General features: G+C 37.2%; 1 protein-coding gene across 50 annotated transcripts in view; it reads right to left on the reverse strand.

Annotated features, from left to right (window-relative positions):
* Positions 1–27,588, reverse strand: part of ABI3BP (ABI family member 3 binding protein) — a 293,247-nt gene that overhangs the window by 132,925 nt on the left and 132,734 nt on the right. For all 50 annotated transcript variants that reach the window (XM_069551792.1, XM_069551760.1, XM_069551701.1 and 47 more), the window contains exons 7-14: positions 21,892–21,940; positions 20,881–20,952; positions 20,251–20,343; positions 12,436–12,513; positions 10,497–10,571; positions 9,678–9,752; positions 8,774–8,845; positions 8,229–8,303 (exon numbers count right to left, since the gene is read on the reverse strand). In XM_069551792.1, the coding sequence (XP_069407893.1) occupies positions 8,229–8,303; positions 8,774–8,845; positions 9,678–9,752; positions 10,497–10,571; positions 12,436–12,513; positions 20,251–20,343; positions 20,881–20,952; positions 21,892–21,940 (589 nt within the window). The remainder of the gene's footprint in view (positions 1–8,228; positions 8,304–8,773; positions 8,846–9,677; positions 9,753–10,496; positions 10,572–12,435; positions 12,514–20,250; positions 20,344–20,880; positions 20,953–21,891; positions 21,941–27,588) is intronic.

The raw sequence follows: 27,588 nt of genomic DNA on the forward strand, positions 1-27,588 counted from the left end.
CCACCCAAAGTGAGGAAGCTCCATAATAAAGAGAACTCCACAAATTACCAGAATATAAAGAGGCCACCCCAAACGCAGCAATATAACCAAGATGAAGAGACAGAGGAATACTCAGCAGGTAAAGGAACAGGAGAGTTGCCCACCAAACCAAACAAAAGAGGAAGAAGTAAGGAATCTACCGGAGAAGGAATTCCGAATATTGATAGTGAAAATGATCCAAAATCTTGAAATCAAAATGGAATCACAGATAAATAGCCTAGAGACAAGGATTGAGAAGATGCAAGAAAGGTTTAACAAGGACCTAGAAGAAATAAAAGAGAGTCAAAATATAACGAATAACGCAATAAATGAGATCAGAAACACTCTGGAGGCAACAAATAGTAGAATAATGGAGGCAGAAGATAGGATTAGTGAAATAGAAGATAGAATGGTAGAAATAAATGAATCAGAGAGGAAACAAGAAAAACAAATTAAAAGAAACGAGGACAATCTCAGAGACCTCCAGGACAATATGAAATGCTCCAACATTCGAATTATAGGAGTCCCAGAAGAAGAAGACAGAAAGAAAGATCATGAGAAAATCCTTGAGGAGGTAATAGTTGAAAACTTCCCTAAAATGGGGAAGGAAATAATCACCCAAGTCCAAGAAACACAGAGAGTTCCAAATAGGATAAACCCAAGGCGAAACACCCCAAGACACGTATTAATCAAATTAACAAAGATCAAACACAAAGAACAAATATTAAAAGCAGCAAGGGAAAAACAACAAATAACACACAAGGGGATTCCCATAAGGATAACAGCTGATCTTTCAATAGAAACTCTTCAGGCCAGGAGGGAATGGCAAGACATACTTAAAGTGATGAAAGACAATAACCTACAGCCCAGATTACTGTACCCAGCAAGGATCTCATTCAAATACGAAGGAGAAATCAAAAGCTTTACAGACAAGCAAAAGCTGAGAGAATTCAGCACCACCAAACCAGCTCTCCAACAAATTCTAAAGGATATTCTCTAGACAGGAAACACGAAAAGGGTGTATAAACCCGAACCCAAAACAATAAAGTAAATGGTAACGGGATCATACTTATCAATAATTACCTTAAACGTAAATGGGTTGAATGCCCCAACCAAAAGACAAAGACTGGCTGAATGGATACAAAAACAAGACCCCTCTATATGCTGCTTACAAGAGACCCACCTCAAAACAAGGGACACATACAGACTGAAAGTGAAGGGCTGGAAAAAGATATACCACACAAATAGAGACGAAAAGAAAGCAGGAGTGGCAATACTCATATCCGATAAAATAGACTTTAAAACAAAGGCTGCGAAAAGAGACAAAGAAGGCCACTACATAATGATCAAAGGAACAATCCAAGAAGAAGATATAACAATTATAAATATATATGCACCCAATATAGGAGCACCACAATATGTAAGACAAATGCTAACAAGTATGAAAGGGGAAATCAACAGTAACACAATAATAGTGGGAGACTTTAATACCCCACTCACACCTATGGACAGATCAACTAAACAGAAAATTAACAAAGAAACGCAAACTTTAAATGATACATTAGATCAGTTAGACCTAATTGATATCTATAGGACATTTCACCCCAAAACAATGAATTTCACCTTTTTTTCAAGTGCTCATGGAACCTTCTCCAGGGTAGATCACATCCTGGGCCATAAATCTAAACTTGATAAATTCAAAAAATTGAAATCATTCCAAGCATCTTTTCTGACCATAATGCATTAAGATTAGATCTCAATTACAGGTGAAAAACTATTAAAAATTCCAACATATGGAGGTTGAACAACACACTTCTGAATAACCAACAAATCACAGAAGAAATCAAAAAAGAAATCAAAATATGCATAGAAACTAATTAAAATGAAAACACAACAACCCAAAACCTGTGGGACACTATAAAAGCAGTGCTAAGAGGAAAGTTCATAGCAATACAGGCATACCTCAAGAAACAAGAAAAAAGTCAAATAAATAACCTAACTCTACAACTAAAGCAACTAGAAAAGGAAGAATTGGAGAACCCTAGAGTTAGTAGAAGGAAAGAAATCTTAAAAATTAGGGCAGAAATGAATGCAAAAGAAACAAAAGAGACCATAGCAAAAATCAACAAAGCCAAAAGCTGGTTCTTTGAAAGGATAAATAAAATTGACAAACCATTAGCCAGACTCATCAAGAAGCAAAGAGAGAAAAATCAAATCAATAAAATTGGAAATGAAAACGGAGAGATCACAACAGACAACACAGAAATACAAAGGATCATAAGAGACTACTATCAGCAGTTGTATGCCAACAAAATGGACAACGTGGAAGAAATGGACAAATTCTTAGAAAAATACAATTTTCCAAAACTGAACCAGGAAGAAATAGAAAATCTTAACAGACCCATCACGAGCACGGAAATTGGAACTGTAATCAGAAATCTTCCAGCAAACAAAAGCCCAGGTCCAGACGGCTTCACAGCTGAATTCTACCAAAAATTTCGAGAAGAGCTAATACCTATCCTCCTCAAACTCTTCCAGAAAATTGCAGAGGAAGGTAAACTTCCAAACTCATTCTATGAGGCCACCATCACCCTAATACCAAAACCTGACAAAGATGTCACAAAAAAAGAAAACTACAGGCCAATATCACTGATGAACATAGATGCAAAAATCCTCAACAAAATTCTAGCAATCAGGATCCAACAACACATTAAAAAGATCATACACCATGACCAAGTGGGCTTTATCCCAGGGATGCAAGGATTCTTCAATATCCACAAATCAATCAATGTAATTCACCACATTAACAAATTGAAAAATAAAAACCATATGATTATCTCAATAGATGCAGAGAAGGCCTTTGACAAAATTCAACATCCATTTATGATAAAAACTCTCCAGAAAGCAGGAATAGAAGGAACATACCTCAGCATAATAAAAGCTATCTATGACAAACCCACAGCAAACATTATCCTCAATGGTGAAAAATTGAAAGCATTTCCCCTAAAGTCAGGAACAAGACAAGGATGTCCACTTTCACCGCTACTATTCAACATAGTTCTGGAAGTTTTGGCCACAGCAGTCAGAGCAGAAAAAGAAATAAAAGGAATCCAAATTGGAAAAGAAGAAGTAAAACTCTCACTGTTTGCAGATGACATGATCCTCTACATGGAAAACCCTAAAGACTCCACCAGAAAATTACTAGAGCTAATCAATGAATATAGTAAAGTTGCAGGATATAAAATCAACACACAGAAATCCCTTGCATTCCTATACACGAATAATGAGAAACTAGAAAAAGAAATGAAGGAAACAATTCCATTCACCATTGCAACGAAAAGAATAAAATACTTAGGAATATATCTACCCAAAGAAACTAAAGACCTATATATAGAAAACTATAAAACACTGATGAAAGAAATCAAAGAGGACACTAATAGATGGAGAAATATACCATGTTCATGGATCGGAAGAATCAATATAGTGAAAATGAGTATACTACCCAAAGCAATTTACAAATTCAATGCAATCCCTATCAAGCTACCAGCCACATTTTTCACAGAACTAGAACAAATAATTTCAAGATTTGTATGGAAATACAAAAAACCTCGAATAGCCAAAGCAATCTTGAGAAAGCAGAATGGAACTGGAGGAATCAACTTGCCTGACTTCAGGCTCTACTACAAAGCCACAGTCATCAAGACAGTATGGTACTGGCACAAAGACAGACATATAGATCAATGGAACAAAATAGAAAGCCCAGAGATAAATCCAGACACATATGGACACCTTATCTTTGACAAAGGAGGCAAGAATATACAATGGAGTAAAGACAATCTCTTTAACAAGTGGTGCTGGGAAAACTGGTCAACCACTTGTAAAAGAATGAAACTAGATCACTTCCTAACACCACACACAAAAATAAACTCAAAATGGATTAAAGATCTAAATGTAAGATCAGAAACTATAAAACTCCTAGAGGAGAACATAGGCAAAACACTCTCAGACACAAATCACAGCAGGATCCTCTATGATCCACCTCCCAGAATTCTGGAAATAAAAGCAAAAATAAACAAATGGGATCTAATTAAAATTAAAAGCTTCTGCACAACAAAGGAAAATATAAGCAAGGTGAAAAGACAGCCTTTGGAATGGGAGAAAATAATAGCAAATGAAGCAACTGACAAACAACTAATCTCAAAAATATACAAGCAACTTATGCAGCTCAATTCCAGAAAAATAAACGACCCAATCAAAAAATGGGCCAAAGAACTAAATAGACATTTCTCCAAAGAAGACATACGGATGGCTAACAAACACATGAAAAGATGCTCAACATCACTCATTATTAGAGAAATGCAAATCAACACCACAATGAGGTACCACTTCACACCAGTCAGAATGGCTGTGATCCAAAAATCTGCAAGCAATAAATGCTGGAGAGGGTGTGGAGAAAAGGGAACCCTCCTACACTGTTGGTGGGAATGCAAACTAGTACAGCCACTTTGGAGAACAGTGTGGAGATTCCTTTAAAAATTGCAAATAGAACTACCTTATGACCCAGCAATCCCACTTCTGGGCATACACACCGAGGAAACCAGAATTGAAAGAGACACATGTACCCCAATGTTCATCGCAGCACTGTTTATAATAGCCAGGACATGGAAACAACCTAGATGTCCATCAGCAGATGAATGGATAAGAAAGCTGTGGTACATATACACAATGGAGTATTACTCAGCCATAAAAAAGAATTCATTTGAATCAGTTCTGATGAGATGGATGAAACTGGAGCCGATTATACAGAGTGAAGTAAGCCAGAAAGAAAAACACCAATACAGTATACTAACACATATATATGGAATTTAGAAAGATGGCAATGACAACCCTGTATGCAAGACAGGAAAAAAGACACAGATGTGTATAACGGACTTTTGGACTCAAGAGGGAGAGGGAGAGGGTGGGATGATTTGGGAGAATGGCATTCTAACATGTATACTATCATGTAAGAATTGAATCGCCAGTCTATGTCTGACGCAGGATACAGCATGCTTGGGGCTGGTACATGGGGATGACCCAGAGAGATGTTGTGGGGAGGGATGTGGGAGGGGGGTTCATGTTTGGGAACGCATGTAAGAATTAAAGATTTTAAAATTAAAAAAATAAAAAACTAAAAAAAAATAATAAAAATGTAAAAAGTAAAAAAAAAAAAATTTTCTATCACAGATTCCTTCCATTTTCAACCAATATCCAGTTCAGAGCAAAGCTTCACTTTTTTAAACCCTCCCCAGAATTACCTAACACAAGACTAAATCCCATAAGATACCCTTCCCAACATCCTCTTACTAAGAGATCTACAGTTCCTCATGGTCTACAATCTCATTGTTACAATAAGTAAATAAACTTAACTTTGTTCAAATATAGCAGAAGGTAACTGACAGTAAATACAGATGCATTGTATTTCAACATAGAAAACAAAATGTGTTCATTTCACTGTAATAATATGATTAATATCAGCTGAAATATATAATTTCTTCAAAAGATATAACAACTAAAAACAAGACAAATGTTTTTATGTACCAGCATTCAAGTACTATCTCTGCCTCTCTCTCTCTTCTTAATTCTCAACTAATTGCATTAGGAAGCCATGTGTGTAACAGTAATCATATATGTTGAAACTAAACAGGAAATAGAAACTTAGTGCATGTATAAATTCACAAAATCAATGAAGAAACAAAGGCTGAAACGAATGAAAGGATCAGGTGAATATATCAACTTTTAAAATCACAAATAACACATATTAAAATCTGAAATCAAACATGTTAGGAAAATCCCACAGAATGCTTAAACAAGAGGTAGATGTGAGCATTAAAAGCCTTAGCAGAAACAAGAAATACTTAACCACCCACTTCGAGAAATCAACTTTACATTGATTTCTCTGGCCCACTGTCCTGTAATTGACCACATTTGATGCTTCTTATCTGCACCATGGGAAATATTACAGACTATAGTGAAAAGGTAGTGCTTCTTCAACTTTAATGCTCATACAAATCACCTGGAGATCTTGTTAAACAGCAGATCTTGATTCATTAGATTTGAAGTAGAGCCCAAGACTCAGCCTTTCTAACAAGTTTCCTGGTGATGCCAATGCTGCCTGTCCAAACATCACACCAAGTAGCCCGGACATAACCATTCAATATTCCAAGGGCAGACTAGGGAGTTTCTGTGGCTGATTCTTATGCCTGCAACCATATCTACTGAACCCTTACAGCCCATGACCAGCTCCAGCACTTCATCTAGACACAGCTGGCAGCTGATGGTTTTTGAAAGTTCCCTGGCATCCTAAGGTGGACCTGGCAGGAATGAGGCAGCTGAATAATAAACTGCTTCCTGCTGCATTAGCCTCTATTCATAGTCCACCAGGGCAAAACCAGAATTAAAGGAACCTTTCTTTTATTGGGATTTCCAGGCTCATCTATCTGTATCCTCTTTGTAACTTCACAATCTTCACCTCCCAGCATATTCTCCCTATTCCCCAAAGCTCACTTCAATTCAGGCTTTATATATAATTCATATCCTAGGCATTAAAATCACAGAAGGGGTTTCCTAGAGGTTTTGGTCAGTTTGCTCTTAAATAATCATAGACACCAAATATATAGTGGCTGGTCAAGAGAAGCCCAGGAAAATCTATGTCCCCATGTTTATAACCTAAAAGTTAAGAGATAAAAGGGACCTAAGTGGTATATAGTTCAGTGGGCCCTAACAGTCCTCGGTTTGGTAGATGTGATGCTTGTATAGGATGGGGGATTGGGTGGGTGTCAGGTAAGCTCTGCCATAATGAAGCAGATAAACCAGCACACACGCCCACAGATGAGCCTTGTTCCACAGTGTGCCGTGGGGGAGTATGAAACTCCACCCGATTTTATACTCAAGTAACCTAGGTTCTGAAGGTAGTCTTGCACCAACAGTTAGTAATTGCAGTAGAATTCTAAGGGCAGGGACATGGGGAATTAAGGCTTAGAAAGACCCAATTTAAGGCTTCTCTAGATTGGCTAACACCCACAGCCAACTTACAGATGTTTTCCCACTTGGGAAAACTAGGGGAGACTGTAACAGACACACTTAGTTCATTTGATGCCATCTTTGTATCTTTTGCTAAGATGTGAATCCATTACGCTCATCAGAGAAAGATAATTTGACTAAGATCTATGTGTCCATAAGCCCATGCTCATCCTTTCTCAAACCAGTCACACGCTGAACTCCTTCCTGAAGAATATCACAGAATGGTGGTGTGTTTAATGTCATTACATGAATGTCTAACTACATTGCATGCTAGTTATAGGCGCTAAAAGAATCACAACCAGAAGGTTCACAAAATTAAAAATAAGTGAAACAAAGATCATGGAAGTAATCACACAAAGTGGTTTATGAGGCTTTCTTACACTTCTCACATGCTAAATAATTTCTTTGGTTGACTGCTAGACATCAAAGAAAAGGTGTAAAGGTAAAAATTTTTGAGAAAAAAAAATCTATTTTTTGAAAAGGAAAGCTATTTCCTTCAATCAGTTTTCATGTTAGAACACAAAAATTCTCAGGAGAAAAAAGCCGATTGCTACAGTTTACAAAAGAGTGAACCAAGATCCAGAAAAGTAGAGAAAAATAGCTAAAATATGTGGTTGGTAGTAAAGCCAGGATTGGAACCAAGGTCCAGTATTAGTGTTAAGACCTGTGGTCTCTCCTCTAAATTACAATATGTTTACAGATTTTAGGACTCAGTAATAATATCTTGCATGTGGTAAACTCTCAAATGTTCACTGAATATTTTATTGAAAAAGAAGCAAATATCTACCTGAAAGGAAATATTAAATTCATATTGTTAAATAAGACTACCATAGAGCTTATTTTTATTACTGTTCTCATGTCAGAAAAGAGATCTCTAGAAATTCAATGAGCCAACTTGCAGTTCATCTTCTAGTCAGACTTCTAACTGTATATCCAGACATTAAAACAGATCTTTAGAACAAATGCAAAAACATTTTGCTTTTATATTGAGAAAAATGAAATTAATCTAAGCACCAAGAATAGATCATAGCTTTACCATTTACTACAAATATATGGATAATCAGTTAAAGAACCTATAGAAATAAAAATAAGAGAAGTTATTCAATACTGTTGCTCCAATCTATTAAAAAAAAAAAGAACGTAATTACCAGTTTGAGGTGGCAGAATTTTGGAATCTTCAGATATTTTACTTGTAGGCACAATCCCTGGCTTTTCACGTGAAGCTACAGCAAAAAAAGAAATGGAATTCACTGAAATTTTTTTTTTGAGAGGATAGAGAGACAGAAATAGATTGCTTGTGTCGTTAAATGGCTACCAGTAGCCTGAAATAAAAAAACACACATTGATCCAACTAAACATCATTATATACCAAGAAGCAATCAATACACTACACTCATTCAGAGAGCATTTGAACAGGGGCTAGATGGAGACCAGAGTTTGGTGTCATACTCTTAATGTTTCTAAGGACAGAAGACTAACAAAATTGGCTCTCTGGAATTAACAGACTAATAATTGTTATTGAATTTGTAGAAAAGTCAATCAGAGAAAAAAAAGTCAACCACTTGTTTGGCTGAGTCAGACTGAAATCATCAGCTCATTGAGGTTTGCACAGCTAGGATCCAGTAAATGTGTCCTACAGAATTAAGCAGTCACCACCCACAACTGAACAGCAGATTCAAGGTACTGTTATTACCCAAGGTGCCCCCAGGTTTCTCAAAAGGAAAAGGTGTTTTTGCCTGAGGAAATTCTGGAAGCCTTTTCGGAGCTGCAACAAAATACACAAGAGATGTTATGACTTGAAGTGCAAGTAAGAGAAAGATTTTTAAAATCTCAAGCTTGCAGAAACAAAAAACAATCACAAAAATGAAAATTACTGAGGAAAAGTAAGGGACTGTTAGTAGTACATATATTTATTTACTCCTGTGTTTCATTGATGGATTATATAAGACAGCTTTTTTCTATTTTTTATAATCAAGCTGCTAAATTTAAGGAGTTTGGGTTCTTCTTCTCATCTTTATTAAACTAGTGTTCTAATTTTTTCAGCAATACATATATGTGCTTTCAGATATATTTTGTTTAAATTCGAATCAAACACATCTGAACTAGACAATGTTCCTCCAATAGCTTTAAAAACAGAATTGCAGTAATTACATGTCTTTATACTTAAGTTTCCCCAATAACTTCCTTGATATCACATTCAAATTCTAAGAAGCAGTCTATAGAAATATCGTAAACATATCTTCCCTTTCAAGAGAAACAGTTGAGTAAAAAGCTATTTTGGAAAAATACAGAAAATAACTTATTCAGTGACAGTGATTTTGAATTAAAACAGTCAAATATAATATCAAAATATGACTACTCCCAGGGAAAACAACCAAAGGATTTATATAGAGAATGACTAGTTAGTATCCTAAATTATAAAATAAAGAATTTATAGTATATAAGGACCTGGCATTCAGGCATTTATTGTTCTATAAGCCATGTGTCCCTACTTTTCTGTGAGGAGATAAATTTGAATGAGTTAGCCTAAGGGTTTCTTTCAGGCATGCATAAAATTTCCAAGGAAATAATAAGCTGTAGTGTTTAATAATTTTTACCTAGAGTGCTCAGTGGCAATTCAAACCTAGGTATTAAAATAGTTTGTGATGTTCCGGGGGTCCTTCCCCTGAGAACTGCAATAAAGAAGAATTCAGTTAGAAACACCCTGAATCAGGATTTGACATTTTGACTTAACCGTATCATGTGAGGCATGCTCATAATGGAGGGTACATTGGGCAGCTCATAGCTTTCATGGAAATAGCTGGCTTCCCCTGGAAAGTTTTTACACAGTTATATTAATTTGAAGGTCTACCTTTGAATGACATGGTGTAACATGGAAGATCAACATCACAAGGACAGAACAATATATGTGCATGCTCTCCTTTTTAAAATGTTTTTTAAGGAGAAGAGAATAAAGCAACCTAGATTCTCTCAGGCCAATAAACAGCTAACTTGCATGACATGAAATTCTTAGTAAAAAGCATTACATTTTTGAGTAGTCTCCTTAAGTTTACTACACATAAGCCCAGGAAAAGCCAACTGAAATGGGAAGCACAGACAGTCATGACTCTCACCCCTCCAAGTTTTGTGGATTAGAGGGCTGGCATCCTGGTTTCCTATGCCTCCCAAGAGGCTGGTAAGAAGGGTGTGCAGTTAGCATCTAACATCCAGAGCTGCCCAAAATATTAGTCACCAGGATCAAGGCATGTTGTTAACTCTTTAAGGGAACTGATCCAAGAAATAGGAAGATGTACTACTGCCTGTAAGGGAGGAAAGAAAGTGGGGAGGATAGGAAGCCAAGACACTGAGGTTATTTTTCTATGAGGGTTGGGGTGGTTTTCGTTTTTAAAGAAAAAAAAAAAACTTCTGAGAATTACCCAGTGTTGTTTCTGAAATGTCTAGTGTACTAGACACAGTGGGCTTAGTGGTTCTTGGGACTGATTCAGGAGTCACTGGAAGGGAAAAAAGATGGCTTTACAAATTAAGATAAAATGAAACAACTCAGGACCATAAGGTACTGCCGTTGCCCTTTAGAATTAGAACCGACATGAATACAGACCAATTCTTTTCAAATTAATTATGGTAAGGGCTCCCTGGCTTGGCCTAGTGTCTGAACTGATACCTCCTTCCAACCATTCCCTTCTGGGTTTGTCCACTCTCCAGGTATTTCAAAAAGCACATGGAATTGACCCTCATGGAAGCAATTAACAGATTATTCATAATTTCTTGTGTGTCTTTTTTTCTCTTTATCTCCAGAACTTAGCACAAACTCTGGAGAATAATAAGCAAGCACATGATAAATATTTATTAAATGACTTAATAAATGGGCAGCTAAAAGAATGACCCAGGGCAAAAAGATTTATTTAGAACTATTACATTATAAGAATTCTCTTTTCCAAACTGCAGTGAACATGCAAAGCTTAGAAGTGGGTTGAAATTATAAGGATTCAAGTGCTAAGTCACAGAGTTATTTCAAGTGCTAGATCAAAGGCAAAGATGACCCTCAGGTAAATAGTTTTTGAGAAATAAGAACCAGGATCACTGAAATCTGGCATGAATTGTGAGCTACACAATTCCAGAATTTTGTAGGGTAAGGATATGAAATACAATAAAAGTGAATAATAAATTACGAAGTTTGTCTAAGCATTTCTGAAGTGGAAAGTCCCAAGGAAGTTTTGGCAGAGAACTAAGAAATCTACAGATGCCCTCATCATATACTACGCCAAGAGAAGCATCATTGGGAAAAGTCGACAGAATCTCCACTGGGTCATGCCTATCCTTTTTTTGGTATTTACCAATTAGACTGAAGTCAGAAAACTACCTAGGAATTTCATTCAAATGGATTACTCCAGCCTCAGATTATACCTTTCCTCCAATTTCTATGAAGGTAGGGAGGGGATGGAAGGTCCATCTCTCGCTTTCAGTCAGGACCAAATACTTCTTACTCTGTCAGAAATATTTCTACTTGAATAGGTTTATTGAAATCAGGTCATTCTATTTCCCCACCAATCTTTATCTTCTCTGTGTAAGTTATGAGTCAGAGTTTAGTACAAGGTAAATATCACTGATTTTTCAATTTACAGCAGTTTTATGTGAGTTTTTATGATTAAAAACTCACTTTAGATTGGAGTTGCTTTGCTAAATGAAGATTTAGGGGAATCCTTGCTAGGTATTTGTTTCACAGAGTCCTGAATGAGGTGGTATTGCTCTGGCAAAGACTCTGTAGTTCAGAGAACAGTGTTTTCCTGATGGGCTGGACTTGGGCAGTTTGTTCACAGAAAAAAATGCTGAATGTTAGTAATGGTTGATAAACTGGGGAAAATGCACACTGAATTTATTCTCTAAAGGATTTAAAAAATGAGCTATTCTGTATTTTCTTCATGAAGGTTGTTAATCTTCAAGAGCCATTTACTAAATTATTCCAGGGTACTTTCATAGATATCAAAGCATGGATAATGGTTTTTTTTAAAACCAATCATTTGTGAAAGTGAAGAACTGAAAAATGCTCTCATATCTTCTTATAAATGGAAAGCGCCAAAACCATGGTATTACATCTTAGTATAAAAATATTTCAGAACGTTGAGGTAACAATTTTCACCTGGAGTGAATAATGCAGGTTCTATTGTTACAGATTTATTGTTCATTTTGCATCTGTTGTTTCCCTGAACATTAAAGACCCAGAGTCGCCTATTGTTGTGTGCTTATGATCAAAATAAACTTCCTACTGGCTCTTCACTGAAAAAAAAAAATCACTTAATATTTGAAAAAATATATTATGTATTTTCTCAAAGTTAATAAACATAGGGATCTCATTACCTGTTATGGGCAGCGCTGGAATTTTTTCTACCTCTGGTGTTTTAGACTCAGCAGGCAATGCCAAGGTTTCATTCTTAGCTAAAAAATCAGACAACAAACAATTTACCTCACTTCCTCATAACAGTGTCCAAATATACTTCCCTCAAAACAATCAACCAACAGACTATCTCAAGATTATTCTGCTTGTATTCCTTCCCACCAGGCAGTCAATACAATTACTGTGCATTTCTACCAGTGATTAGTATTAGTAGTGACAGTCTTCAGAATTCCTTCTCATTAACCTTAGGTAATACTTTAAGATCTAAGTTGGAACTGGAAGGAAGAAAAAAATGACAACCCAGTACTTGGCTAGCTCTCAAGTCATTCTGATTCATAAACAGTTTCTTGAAGACATAGGTTGTATAGCAAAATGCTCCCTGGAATTTTATACTCAATTACTACTATTTTTTTTAATCAATGAAAAGAAATTATCCATTATTATATATGGTAAAAATGTAATAGGTTATGGCAATAAAGTTTTAGAAAAACATAAATAATGTACATAGGAAACTAAGATATTTGAAGATATTTGTGGTTAAAAAATTACAAACGGTTATTTATTTGAGCCACATATTAACATAGATCTTTTCTTTGGGTCTTTGTGTAAAAAAATGAAATCTGGTTTTTTTTCTCTTCTGACAACTATTCAGGAAACGAAAGTACATTTCTGTGCCAGAGTTGCCCAATGATTAAGATATTCTCCATTTCAAAAAATGCATGTAGGATTAACTCGATTCATCTATTTGGCACACTGAATCAATGACCTACCTACAATATTTCAAAAGTCTGGTGGCCTGAAAGAATTCTTTTTTTTTTTTTTTTTAGATACACTGATCATGTCACCTTGAACTGGTTATAATCAGATGGGATTTTAAGTCTTAAGGCTACAAGGAACTCTTTGGGTTTCTCAACTTTGGCACCACTGACATTTGTGACTGTATGTTTTCTTTCTTTTTTTTTTTTTATTATTATGGGGGCCTTTAGTGTGAAATGTAGGATATTCAACAGTATTTCTGGGCTTTATGCACTGGATTCCACAGCTGGACAACCAAAATGTCTCTACTGTGCTTACCTGCTCAGTGTCTGACTCTCTGCAACCCCAAGGACTGTAACCCACCAGGCTCCTCTGTCTGTGGGGATTCTCTAGGCAAGAATACTAAGGTGGGGTACTAGGCCCTCCTCCAGGGGATTTTCCCAACCCAACCCAGGGATTTAACCCAGGTCTCCTGCATTGCAGGCATATTCTTTACCATCTATGCCACCAGGGAAGTCCAAGAATACTGGAGTGGGTAGCCCATTCCTTCTCCAGGGGAACTTTCTGACCCAGGAATAGAACCAGGGTCTCCCGCACTGCAGGAGGATTCTTCTCCATCTGAGCTACCTGGGAAGCCCAAAAACGTCTCTGCTGCTGCTGCTGCTAAGTTGCTTCACTCGTGTCCGACTCTGTGTGATCCCATAGACAGCAGCCCACCAGGCTCCGCCGTCCCTGGGATTCTCCAGGCAAGAACACTGGAGTGGGTTGCCATTTCCTTCTCCAATGTATGAAAGTGAAAAGTGAAAGTGAAGTCGCTCAGTCATGTCTGACTCTTCGTGACCCCGTGGACTGCAGCCTACCAGGCTCCTCCGTGGGATTTTCCAGGCAAGACTACTGGAGCTGGTTGCCATTGCCTTCTCCGAAAAATGTCTCTAGACACTGTCAAATATCCCAGAGGGGGAAGAAGGGGAAAGTGAAAGTGAAGTCGCTCAGTCGTGTCTGACTCTGTGCGACCCCGTGGACTATAGCCTACCAGGCTACTCCGACCGTGGGATTCTCCAGGCCAAGAATATTGGAGTCGGTTGCCAGAAGAAGGGGGAGGGGGAGATAAAATTTCCCTCTGTTGAAAACTACTGATCTAATCTGTTCTCTCAAAGTTCTTTAAGGATGCAAATTTTGTAACTTCCTCCTGCAGTTTACATCAGACATAAAGATCATTTTCTTCTTTTCAGTGAACATGGGCACAAAATACTTATTTTCTGATGATCTTAAAGACAGTTATAAAGTCATGCCTTTCACAAAGACCATGGAAGCAAATCAATTTTCAGTCTGTATCATGAAGCATACAATAGATTCCTAGAGTTTATGATTTTCAGGAGTGATTTAAACTGCTAGAAACAGGTGTCACAAGTGCTAGTATCCTCGCCCTAGCTATCCATCGAGTGTGCATTCTCTTTCTGTGCACATGAAGCTGTACAACATGTTTATACAACAGAAACGTTTAATACCATTGTTCAATTAGTGTACCAGGGCATAACAAGAAGGGACTTTTTCTGGAATAACTAGAAAACTAAACAGATTCAGCATAATTTTATGATAAATCCTTTTTAGCTTTCTAAATCTCATCAACGTTTCTTTCCTGCTTCTTTTGTAGTCAGAACTTTGGTTTAGAGCCACTGTGATTGCTGGCACAGGAAAAACCTTCAGATTACAATTTTTTTAATTTATTTTTTAATTGAAGGTAAATTACAATGTTGTATTTTCTGCTGTACAATGATGCAAATCAGCTATAATTACACATATATCCCCTCCCTCTTGAGTCCAAACATTGATGAGCTCTAGTTCTGTTATTTTCAGCATGTAAGGAAGGTTCTTTTTTTTTAATGTAAGATTATAAGATTTATCTTTAATGTTCTTCTTTTTCAGTGTCATTTTCTCCTTCAGGATGATTTTTGGTAATCCTTTCTTTCTCGTGTAATATCCTATGCTCTTGGTGATTCTTTAGCTAACTAGGACTATGCATTTATTTATTAAAAAAAATTATTTATTTTAACCTCCAGATCCCAGATTTTCAGGCAATGCTCTGAACTGCTTTGTTTTAGCTTTTTATGCATGCTGTTACAGGGCAATTACATTAAACTAAAATTAGACTGTTGATGAAGAAAAATGGATAACTAGCATATTCAAAAGCAGAAAGTTCCGTCTAGTCAAGGCTATGGTTTTTCCAGTGGTCATGTATGGATGTGAGAGTTGGACTGTGAAGAAGGCTGAGCACTGAAGAATTGATGCTTTTGGACTGTGGTGTTGGAAAAGACTCTTGAGAGTCCCTTGGACTGCAAGGAGATCCAACCAGTCCATTCTGAAGGAGATCAGCCCTGGGTGTTCTTTGGAGGGAATGATGCTAAAGCTGAAACTCCAGTACTTTGGCCACCTCATGCGAAGAGTTGACTCATTGGAAAAGACTTTGATGCTGGGAGGGATTGGGGGCAGGAGGAGAAGGGGACGACAGAGGATGAGATGGCTGGATGGCATCACTGACTCGATGGACATCAGTTTGAGCGAACTCCGGGAGATGGTGATAGACAGGGAGGCCAGGCATGCTGCGGTTCATAGGGTCGCAAAGAGTTGGACACGACTGAGTGATTGAACTGAACTGAACTGTTTGTATTCTCTACACATCGCTAATTCCTTACAGAGGCATGTGTGCGTGTGCTCGGTCATCTCTCACTCTTTGCAACCCCGTAGACTGCAGCCCGCCAGGCTCCTCTGTCCATGGGATTCTCCAGGCAAGAATACCAGAGTGGGCTGCCATTTCCTCCTCCAGGGGATCTTCCCAACCCAGGGAATGAACCCATGTCTCTTGCATCTACTGCATTGGGAGGTAGATTCTTTACCCACTGCATCACCTGGGAATATCGTATTTCTAAATATGGGACTTCAGACATAAGAGAAATTGGTTGAAGGGGAAGATACTTGCATGGAGACTCTTTATGACTCCTATCAAGCCATGAGTATTCACCCACACTATGCATGTACAACCAGTCTTGGCAACAGCAGAGCAAAAATGCATGAGAGCATGGCCTAAAACCCAGGAAATTCCTTTTCCTCTCTGATTCTTCTGTATCTTTTTTCAACACAGTTGGCTTCTTTCATTCTTGGCAAGCTAAGTCTTGGTTTTGACAAACCGTTTTTATGTCCCTGGGAAGTATGTATATCACTAGTTTTTATTTCTCTCATTATCCACATCATGTATTCTCAGAACAAAAGCTATTAATTTCTTGATGTCCCGTGTTGGGATCTGCTGGAATGAGGATATTATTTTTAGGATTTGCCCCTCACACAGTACGACTTTTCTGAATGACAGTGATAAATAATCAGGAAAATTTATTTCTCCCTCATTGGTATAAAAGAAATGTTTATGCTCACTCTTCATAAAAAAAAAAAACAGTAAATCTAAAATGTTATTTGTGAACATAGTCTAAGATGGTACATTTGATGGATTTATTGGAAATTTTCAAACATATTGCCTATCAGTCTCTTCAATGTGTCAAAAATTTGCCATGCATTAAAGATAGTTGTTTCCCTAGAAATAAGTCCAGGTTCAGTGCATGATACTGGATGCTTGGGGCTGGTGCACTGAGATGACCCAGAAGGATGGTACAGGGAGGGAGGAGGGAGGGGGGTTCAGGATGGGGAACCCGTGTATACCTGTGGCAGATACATGTTGATGTATGGCAAAACCAATACAATATTGTAAAGTAATTAACCTAAAATTAAATTAAATTAATTTATACTAAAAAAAAGTTTTAAAAGGCATTTTCTATTTGCATAGAATTTTCTCCACTAAAATCACACTTAATCCTGAAGCCTTGGCGATTTCTATCAGAATAAAAAGCAAACAACAAAGCAAACCAAAGAATCAAATATTTAATTCTCTAAATTAGAGAAAACAAAATACTGAACTGATATTAAGGTAGCAGGTGGAAATTTGCAAAAAAAAAAAAATTAGGAGATAGATATTATCAAAACTAAGAACTAAAATACCTCCCAGTTCAAAAATGACAGCAGTAAGTAGTCTGGGAAAAAATTCTGTTCACTTTCAGTCTCCTTCACAAATCCTGATTTTTGTATTTTGATGAACAGGTTAGGGGCTGAATCAGTAAGAAATCAGTCAGCTCCTTCCTTTTCTTTTCCTTCTAAACAAATCTTCCCCAGGCACAGGGCTAAGTACATAGGCTCTGGGTAGAGAACTGGTGAGTGCCAGAGTCCTGAGCTCTGGTTCTAAACACAGGTTCACTGAGGGAATTTATTTTGGAATCCTCTTGGCTTTAGCACAGCATTTGTGAGGATGTGGAGTTGAGTCTCAGGTTTTACAGCTAATCAGGAGGTGATCAAGTCTGATGTACAAATTAAAGAAAGGAAGCCTAGAATTGCTCATCTACATTCTTCTAAGTAACTCACCATAAGACTAACAGATATGAATATTTTTACAGTAAAAATGTAAGGACTGCACAAAATCACAAAGATCTATTGGCAAATATATTTACATCTTAATAAAATGGTTATGTATCAATTCTGAAAAATTTTCTAAAATTATAAGAGTAATAGTCCTCCGATTAATCCTCTTTACTCACTTAAGGCTTTGATCCTCTTTCTACCAGGAAATTCTCAAATTATAGCTAAGGAGAACTTAAGAGTCTGCCTTTGAAAACTGTTACAGTCTGATTGCCTCACATCAAATAAGTGAATAGGTCAAACCTCTAGTGAGGGAGGAGAAATTAAGTCTGAGGTCCCTGCATGGGTAGATACCATGTCTGTGTAAATCACCATTATGTCTCCTCCCCTGCCACTTGTAGTTCTGGCATCAAGTAATCTTTACTAAATATTTGCTGAAGAAACGTTACTAAACAGGGGCTTGGACCTGTTTCAAACTCGTAATATGTGAAGATTCAATTATAACAAGTGTTAAAGTTCTTAGCTAGTTCAAGGAGAATATTCTACATTTTGAAGTCTTATTCAATTTCTACTACATCATGCCATAGTCCTCCATATTTATCAGTGGCCCAGGACATTTACCAGAGACACATTTTCCAGAGACTTTAGAGGTTCTCAAATTGTGGTTTCCAGACCAGCAGCATCAGTATCACCTGGGTACTAGGCAGAAATGCAAATTCTCAGGTGTCACCCCAGAAACAACTGAATCATTGGTCTGAATTCTCTCCATAGCAGAGGATCTTAACCTTAATGAAGTATGGTGAGTCCCAGCAGTGTAACAAACCCACCAGGGCTTCTCATGTTTCATCAGGGTTGAGATCCTCTGCTATAGAGAGAATTCAGACCAATGTGATACTCAAATGCAGCAACTAGCTTAGCCCACTGGCTGCTCCAACTATTTCCTGGGTGCCCTTTAAAGGAGTTTTGCTGTTTTTTTTGTTTTATGTTTTTTAAACACTAAAATCATATCAGGTTTTATCTGTGTGTGTGTGTGTTGAGTCATATGAGTTGTGTCCAACTCTGCAACCCTATGGACTGTAGCCCACTTAGGGGGCTCCTCTGTCCATGGGATTCTCCAGGCAAATATATTGGAGTGAGTTGCCATGCCTTTCACCAGGGGATCTTCCCGACCCAGGGATCGAACATGCATCTTATACATCTCCTGCATTGACAGGCAGGTTCTTTACCAATAGTGCCACCTGGGAAACCCTCAGGTTCTTTCTAGAAGTAGGAAACAGCATCAATCTCAAGTAAATAATAATTCAAACAAACCTGACCTTTACCTCAGTTCCCACTGAAAATATCTAGCGGTCCCTTGATAGTACAGTATGATAAATATAATTTACTATATAAATGTGTATATTTTGGATAATTGGATCAATATTCACTCTTCCTTCAAAAATATAAAGTAACTATTTCCCTATAGAATGTGATTTATTTGAATACCTCCAACACTCCATCCTGTCTACTCTTTACTTCTTTTTCCAATTTTTTCATTATGGTGAAAGATACATAACAAAAATCTTAACCATTTTTCAAGCATACAGTTCAACAGTATTAAATACATTTGCAATGTTGTACAACTATCACCACCATCCATGTCCAGAACTCTCCTTATCTTGTAACACTGAAACTCGGCACCATTAAACATTAATTCTTCATTCTTCTCCTCCTCCAGTCTCTGGAAGCCACCATTCTACTCTCTGTCTCTATGAATCTCTCTACTCTAGGTATCTCAAATAAGGTATCTCAAATAACAGTCTTTTGTCTTTTGTGACTTCTAATCACTTAGCATCATATTCTTAAGGTCCATTTATACTATAGTAAATGTCAGAATTTCCTTCCCTTTTAAGACTGAATAATTATCCATGGTGTGTATGCGTGTGTATATACACACATATATACACACGCATACATACATATACACACCACATTTTGCTTATCCATTCATCTGTTGATGGACACGTGAATTTTTTCCACATTTTAGCTATTGTGAATAATGCGGCTGTGAATATGAATGTACAAATATCTTTTTAAGACTGCTCCCAATCCTTTTGGTTGTATAACCAGAAGTGAAATTGCTGGGTCAGGTAGTTTGATCCTTGATGCTCAGATGGTAAAGCCTGCAATGTGGGAGACCCAGGTTCACATTCAATCCCTGGATCAGAAAGAGCCCCGGGAGAAGGGAATGACTACCCACTCCACTATTCTTGCCTGGAGAATTCTATGGACAGAGGAACCTGGCGGGTTACTGTCCATGGGGTCTCAAAGAGTCAGACAAAACTGAGCGACTAACACTTTCCCTTTCTTTCATGGTAATTTTATTTTTAATTTTTTGAGGAATGGACATAAACCGTTTTCCATGGCAGTTGTATAGTCTTTTATTCCTATTCACATGTACATGCTTGTCCCTTACTTTTCCCTTCGAGATCTTCAAAGAGCTCATTGGCTAGATCCCTTGGACATCCTAGGAATATCAGTGCTAATATCGTCACTGCAAAGTTCACATATAAATCTTGGCCGCTTACCTAACTGTGTCTTGATTGCCTCTGAAATCTCGAACATTATGGAAGTGGGAAGTTTTACGGTGGTTTCATTAAGGCCTGGGATAACAAGGTGGACTGCAAGAAAACAGATGTAATAAAAGAAAATGCATCCTGAAACAAAGCTCAGAGCATTGGAACCATAACGCTTAGAGCTTATTTTGCTTAGTCAATTTCAACCCAAAGTTTAAAAATCTGGGAAAAAATATGACAGTACATTTTAAACATAATCTTTTTTCATATTCAGAACTGAACAACCAAAATAATGTGACTTAATTCACAGACTTAAAAATTGTAGAATGGCTCCTTAAGTTTAAAAACACTGTTACCAATAATAACTTTTAAAAGAGTTATTCAATATGACAAAAACTCTCTCACAACTTCAACAGGTAGGCAGGTAGGAGGGGAGCTAATAGGTACAATCTGGAGTTGTTTCCGTAACACTGCGGGATCCTAGCCTGGAATGGACACAAGCCAGGATGCTAAACAATGAAAGGAAATGAACCAACATCAATTTAACAGACCTGCACACAGTGCAAAATTCTATAACAGCCTTGTTATCAAAACAAGAGTCTGATTTGCTTAATGTAGATGTAGATTTCAAGACAGACTCACCCACTATTGTTCCTCCATAGGGGGTCTTATCTGGAGATTTAGTTGAGGCCCTGTGTGTAACATTCTGAATCACTGTTGAAAGACCAAAAGATAATAGCGTGAATGGAAAAAAACAAACAAACAAACAAAAATCAGTCAAGAAGCAGAATGAAGCTAATAATGTAAAGCCATCTGCACTGGAGAAATCTGATCCTCTTTTAATTAATAGAAAGGAACTCACTGGGCTGGCTACACAACCAACAAAAGAGCTAGAAGGCACGTTCTAACACCTATGCCTTTAAGTAGAGAAAATGTTCCATTCTAATTAGCTTAAAATTTCCTTTCTCAGCTCCACTCCCTGCAGCCTACCCAAGTTAAATAACTTGCACAAAATGAGGCAATGACACACTCAGTAAATAAAATGAATTAGAAAATGTATATCCTTAAAGCAAAGACTTAAAGTCCAATACTAACTGACCCCATTTTGAAAATACACTTGAGGCATTGTGTTTTGTTAAAAATGAGTTAGTATTTTAAGTGCCCAATCTCTTCCACCACAAAACTTTCTGGAAATAATTGAATCTTAAAAAATTTGAAAGACTGAAAGTCAAAACAAAAATGACTAGATGCTGAAATAAGACATAACTCTTGAAACCTGGATTTCTTTACAGTCCTTAAAGAGAGCTCTAAATCATAGTTATCATTTCATTAATCCAAAATATCCTATTAATGACTTCCTACATCTAAATGTTAATCCTGAAGAAAGCCACATATATTTAATTGGTTTTTTAAAATTTAATACTTGCTAGGGTTGTTCTTTCTCCAGATGCTCAACCAATATGCCTTGCCAAGACTTGGCCTATTTGTAGAGTCAAAATTATCTGTTAACTTCTAATTTACTAGTGCAATTATTTTTCAAAAAAATAAGCATAAATATTTTTTTAAAAAATATGTGTTATGTTTAATTATCTCAGTTTAAAAAGCATATTAAAATAGTTCTAAGCATATATCCAGAGCAGACATGCAAATTACCTTGCTTGATGATTGTTACTGGGATTAGCTTTCTTGGGACATATGCTGGCTGAAAAGAGGAAGAGATACAGCTTTTGAGTTATGGTTAACTTAAAAAATAATTTAAAAACTGGAAGTAGTCCTTTCTTGCCTTCTGTGAAGCTCTCCATGACACTGGTTCAATGGTTGCTGGAAAGAACTTCAGTACATATATCTGCCTCTGTTTTATTGCTTTCACTTGTTTTTTTCCCATAAATGTCCAAAGATTTGACAGAAGCAGTTCCTTCAAAATTCCGATTAGTTTAGTTTACTTAGAAACTGCAGTGGAAAGAAGTAAAATCCTCTGGATTGAATCCCTAGTGTATTTTCACTTAATTGGAACCAGTGAACCAGTCAAATTCTGTCTTTACATTCCCTCTCAAAATAGGATTTTAAGCTACACATTCTTTTAAAACCAATCAGAATAGCATTGAAACATATATATTATCATATGTAAAATGGATGCCCAGTGCAGGTTCCATGCCTAAAGCAGGGCATCCAAAGCCAGTGCCCTGGGACAACCCAGAGGGACGGGGTGAGGAGAGAGGAGGGAGGGGGTTCAGGATGGGGGAGACACATGTACACCTGCGGCCGATTCATGCTGATGTGTGGCAAAAACCATCACCACATTGTAAAGTAATTATCTTCCAATTAAACAAATAAATAAATTTTAAAAACCAATCCGACAATTGTTACAGGGTGTCTCACTGCTGCTTCAGACACTCAACCACTGTGAACTCCTGAGGCTACGCTTCGCCTTGCCCAGGAAGGCAGAGCTGGGACTCAGATCCAGACATTCCCACTTCCAAAGCCTGAAGTTTTAACAACTGTGTATGTATTTATGCCCAGAGGACCTCAGAATTGGAAGGGCAGGTCTCAGAGGACTGTGACTTCTCCCTTCTTCCAACTTCCCGCAGATGTCCCACAGTAAGTTTGGATGTCACGGAGAGAGCGACTTGAACTAGGGGCATGTTTAGTGTTAACCTTACAGTGGAGTCCTCACTGGGGATAGTGAGCCAAGGATAAGACAGCCAAGAGGGAGGCATGAAACAGCATGAGAGAACAACAGGAAATATTCAGAGCAGAATTAGACTGAGGTAAAGAGGTAAGTCTGAGCCGTCTTTGGTGGCTCAGAGGATAAAGCGTCTGCCTGCAATGCAGGAGACCTGGGTTCGATCCCTGGGTTGGGAAGATCCCCTGGAGAAGGAAATGGCAACTCACTTCAATATTCTTGCCTGGAGAATCTCATGGACAGAGGGGCCTGGCGGGCTATAGTCCATGGGGTCGCAAAGAGTCGGACACGACTGAGCGACTTCACTTGACTTAAGGGGTAAGTAAGCATGACGCTGATTTTCTGAAGCTTGGTTTAACCTGGATGCATGGTTCAGATATTCCCGGTACTAGACCTGCTGATGATCCAGGATGTAGTGAATGAGATACTTAACCACACCGGTGTTTAAAGTTGTGAGAAAAGAAGATTTGTTCACATGCTCCCATTCTGATCAACAATATACCCATAACAAAGAAGGGCCACAATACCACGCTTCCTGTTGGCTATTTTCTTCTTGTATTAAAGTCCTTACGTTTAAAAAACACAGAAAATAAAAGTTTAGTCTTAACTATTTTCAAAAGAAGCATCTATATTTCTTGCATTGTATTTGGACTCAGTGCTGTAGGGCAAATGCTTGTGTTGCCCCACAAACTTGTATGTTGAAACTTAATCCCCAGTGTGATGGCATTTGGAGGTGGGGCCTTTGGAAGTAAATAACTCATGTGGGTGGAGACCCAATGAATGGGATTAGTGCTCTTATGAAAGAGAACGGAAAACTCCCTCCACCCTTCTGCCATGTGAGATAGTTGTGAGCCAGAAGTGAGCTCTCCCCAGACACTGAATCTGCCAGTGCCTTAACACTGACTTCCCAGGCTCCATAACTGTGAGAACTAATTCATTGTTTAAGCCATCCATCCAGTCTTCGGTATTTTTGCTATAGCAGCCCTGATGAACTAAGACATCCAGTAATTTCCTACTTAGCAATCTAGCCTAAGGAAGTGGTAGAAGAGAGTGTCATCATTTTGTGTAACAGTGTTTATCACCACAATGTGAAACAATCTCATCATTCCAAAGCAGAGGTTTTGTTAAATAAATTATGGTTAAAATTTCTGACATTTATTTAACAATGTGGGAAGTATGTATAGTATAAAATGTAAAGGATACAAATTTATATTTATATTATAACCTAAAAACAATATATGTATAGACAAAAGACCAAAAGGAAATATATCATAGTCGTTTGCTAAATGGTAGTAATTTCTTATAATCTGATATTTTATCTTATGTACCTTTCTCTATTTTCCAAGTTCCTTATAGGGGTGAATTACACTTATAACCAGGAAAAGCTATTATAACCAGCAGTCTATTAAGCTTCTGTAATGCATAGCTCAGACACTATTGGTCAACTGAGGAATGATGTAAATATAATTTATACACAACTTTGCCCAAGCAAGGGAAGAGGAACAGCAGGAACACAAGTATAGCCATCAGTAGGAAAGAAAAAAAAAAAAAAGGTTCACCTTTGACGTCATACTGGCAGAGAACCTCTTGGCTTTATCATAAGAAAATTAAATAAGTGCAGTTGCCCGCAGGATCCTTCTTCCCCAGTCCCATGACCCTGTCTTGATGTGTCCACCTTACCTCCTGCACCTGTCCTGCTTTATGAAGGGGTTGCCATCCATAGTCTCTATCATTCCTGAGCATTTAAATCCTTTCTGCGGCAAACTCCAGTTTCATGGGAGATGTTTGCCAGGGGAGCCACAGTATTGTTCCAGGTGCTACTAATTTTTTTTTTTTTTGATAGAGCTGTGGCTACAGTTCCAAAGATTTTTGAATGGCTGGTCCTCTTTTTGCCTCATGAATCTTGCCGTTTAGTGTATGTTTTGGAGTGTGAAGTGTTCAGAGACACATCACATTATAGCAGAAACACCTATGTGTTGCTGTGTGGGTGGCATTATCCCACAATGTATTTTCTTTGCTGTGGATGATTTATTTCAAGGAAGTTTTTGACAAAAAGAGTTAGAAAAATATTTCAATCTTGACATAATGGAACAGTTTCTGTTTGGGTTCTTATCTGAATACAGACTAGTCCTCTATTAAGATGATGACAAGACTATATCTGTGCTGCCAGAAAATAAGGAAATCATTTAGTTGCAGAATCCAATTCTTTCTAGACCTTATAATTATTCTCTTGCCTAATTAGCAATCCAAAGATGCACCAAGACTAATGAGCAAGTACTAACTCCCTCTCTGTAAGAAGGTTTTTTTTAATTGAAATATAGTTAATTTTACAGTGTTGTATTAGTTTCAGGTGTATAGTAAAGTGATTTACATTATATCTATAAGAATATATATATAAACACACATTTTTTTAGGTTCTTTTCCTTTATAGATTATTATATATCACTATATATATTTCCTATGCTAGAGAAATAGGAATTATTAATATATTTCCCTGTGCTAGACAGGTTCTTGTTGGTTATCTATTTTTATATATGTTTATATAAAAACATATTTTTATATAAAACATATATATTTTAATATATTTTATATATAACATATATATTTTTCTATATGTTAATGGAAAACTCCCTCTAATTTATCTCTCTCCTCTCCTTTCCCCTTTGATAACCATAAATTTGTGTTCTATGTCTGCAGGTCAATTTCTGTTTTGTGTATCATTTCATTTGTATCGTTTTTAGATTCCACATATAAGCGATATCAGATGATGTTTGTCTGGCTTACTGCACTTCACGTGTGTGTGCTCAGTCATGTCTAACTCTTTACAACCCTGTGGACTGTGGCCTTGCCAGGCTCCTTGAATTTTCCTGGCAAGAATTCTGGAGTGGGTTGCCATTCCCTTCCCCAGCGGCTTTTCCCAACCCAGGAATGAACCTGGATTTCTTGCATTGCAGGCCGATTGTTTACCATTTGAGACACAAGGAAAGCCCTAAGGAAATTCACTTTTACTACTTTTCAGGGGACATTGAATCTTATGGGAAGAGGATGCTGAAGTGGTAAAAGGCAATGTCCCTGGTGGTCCATCCAGCTCCCTTTTCAGTTCTGGTTAGGGAAAACCCACTCAAATCTAGCAATGACCACAGCAGCAGTAACCAAACACTGTGGGGGAGTTTAGATTCACTCTGCATTGCATTACCTTTCCCCTGATATTATTTTTAAAAAATTAAATTTAAGAAAAGTAATGATAACACCAGGATGCTATTCTTTGTGAGTTACTCTTTATAGGTTTGTCCATTTGGTATCTTTGTGATATCAGCATATCCACTGTTGATTTAACTTTTTCATTAGGCCCCAGGGAGTGGCTAAGGGTTGCTTAAAATCAAATTTCAATGACTCAAGATCTAAACCACATGAGAAGAATTTGGGCCTGTTACATCCTGGTTTTAATCCATTTTTAGGATGTCCTGATGAAAGTTATGAAAGATACTGATTCAATCTAACAGCTGACTAAAGGTGAATCTAACATCCTTTTTGTGACAATTGCTGTATTCCTGGCCAGCTAGGGAGGAATCAGATATCCACCTGTGGTCATATTGGTGGTGTAGATACGAAGCTTTTAAGTTTCTGCTTAGGTCAATGATTGCTAGGAATGGAAAGACATATATGTATTCACTGCACAGAGTCTTCAGGTGTGTGGGGGAGAGACCAGACTATATTTCTCCTTATTTACTCAGCTACTAACTGTTACACGTTAAAAACTGATACTGCTTCTCTTTTTGCCAATGATAGACATGGCCTTTTTAAAAGACAGGTAGACCTCTGATGGGAAGGATGAAAATAGATGTCTATTTTAGGGGAATTTTGATTCTCAGGAGATTTGGATTAATTCAGTAATTAAATTTTAAAACACCTGTTAATAAATGGTATGTACTTCAGAAATTCATTGTTTGGCTAGTGAACCAGTCAGATGACTAAGTTTTTAAAAACTTATTTAATAATATATTAAAGCTAGCCATCATTCCTTTATATTTTTTATATAATAAAGCTTAATGAGCTTATTTACAAAACAGTCTTACAGATATGGAAAAAAAATCTTATGTTACCAAAGAGGAAACACAAGGGGGAGGGATAAATCAGGAGCTTGGGATTAACACACACACACTACTGTATATAATACAGATAACCAAGGTCGTACTGTATAGCACAGGGAACTCTATTCAGTATTCTGTAATAACTTACATGAGAAAAGAATCTGAAAAAGAATGAATGAGTGTATATGTATGACTGAATCACTTTGCTGTACACCTGAAACTATTAAAAGCACAGCATTACAAATCAATAATAATCCAATAAAATTTAAAAAAAAGACAGATAGTAGACATGAGATTTAACCTTGATAAAAACAGGGTTCTTGCTTCCCAATATGAAGAAAATAGCCCAATCATCATCTGTTTTTTGTACATGGATCTCGAGTAATACAACTTACATAGGAAGAATTAGGGCTTTGTTTATGCATCCATCTTTTCTCTCATTTTTCTAGAGATGGAGGCAGGGGTGATATTGAAAGTATTTAACAAGCAGTATAAGTATTTAACAAGCAGTATAACAAAGCTATAACAAAAGCACTAACCAATTAGAAGAGACCCCTGCTAAGTGTCCTCTGGCAC

The sequence above is a fragment of the Ovis canadensis genome, chromosome 1, assembly GCF_042477335.2.
Source record: "Ovis canadensis isolate MfBH-ARS-UI-01 breed Bighorn chromosome 1, ARS-UI_OviCan_v2, whole genome shotgun sequence".
Lineage (NCBI taxonomy): Eukaryota > Metazoa > Chordata > Mammalia > Artiodactyla > Bovidae > Ovis > Ovis canadensis.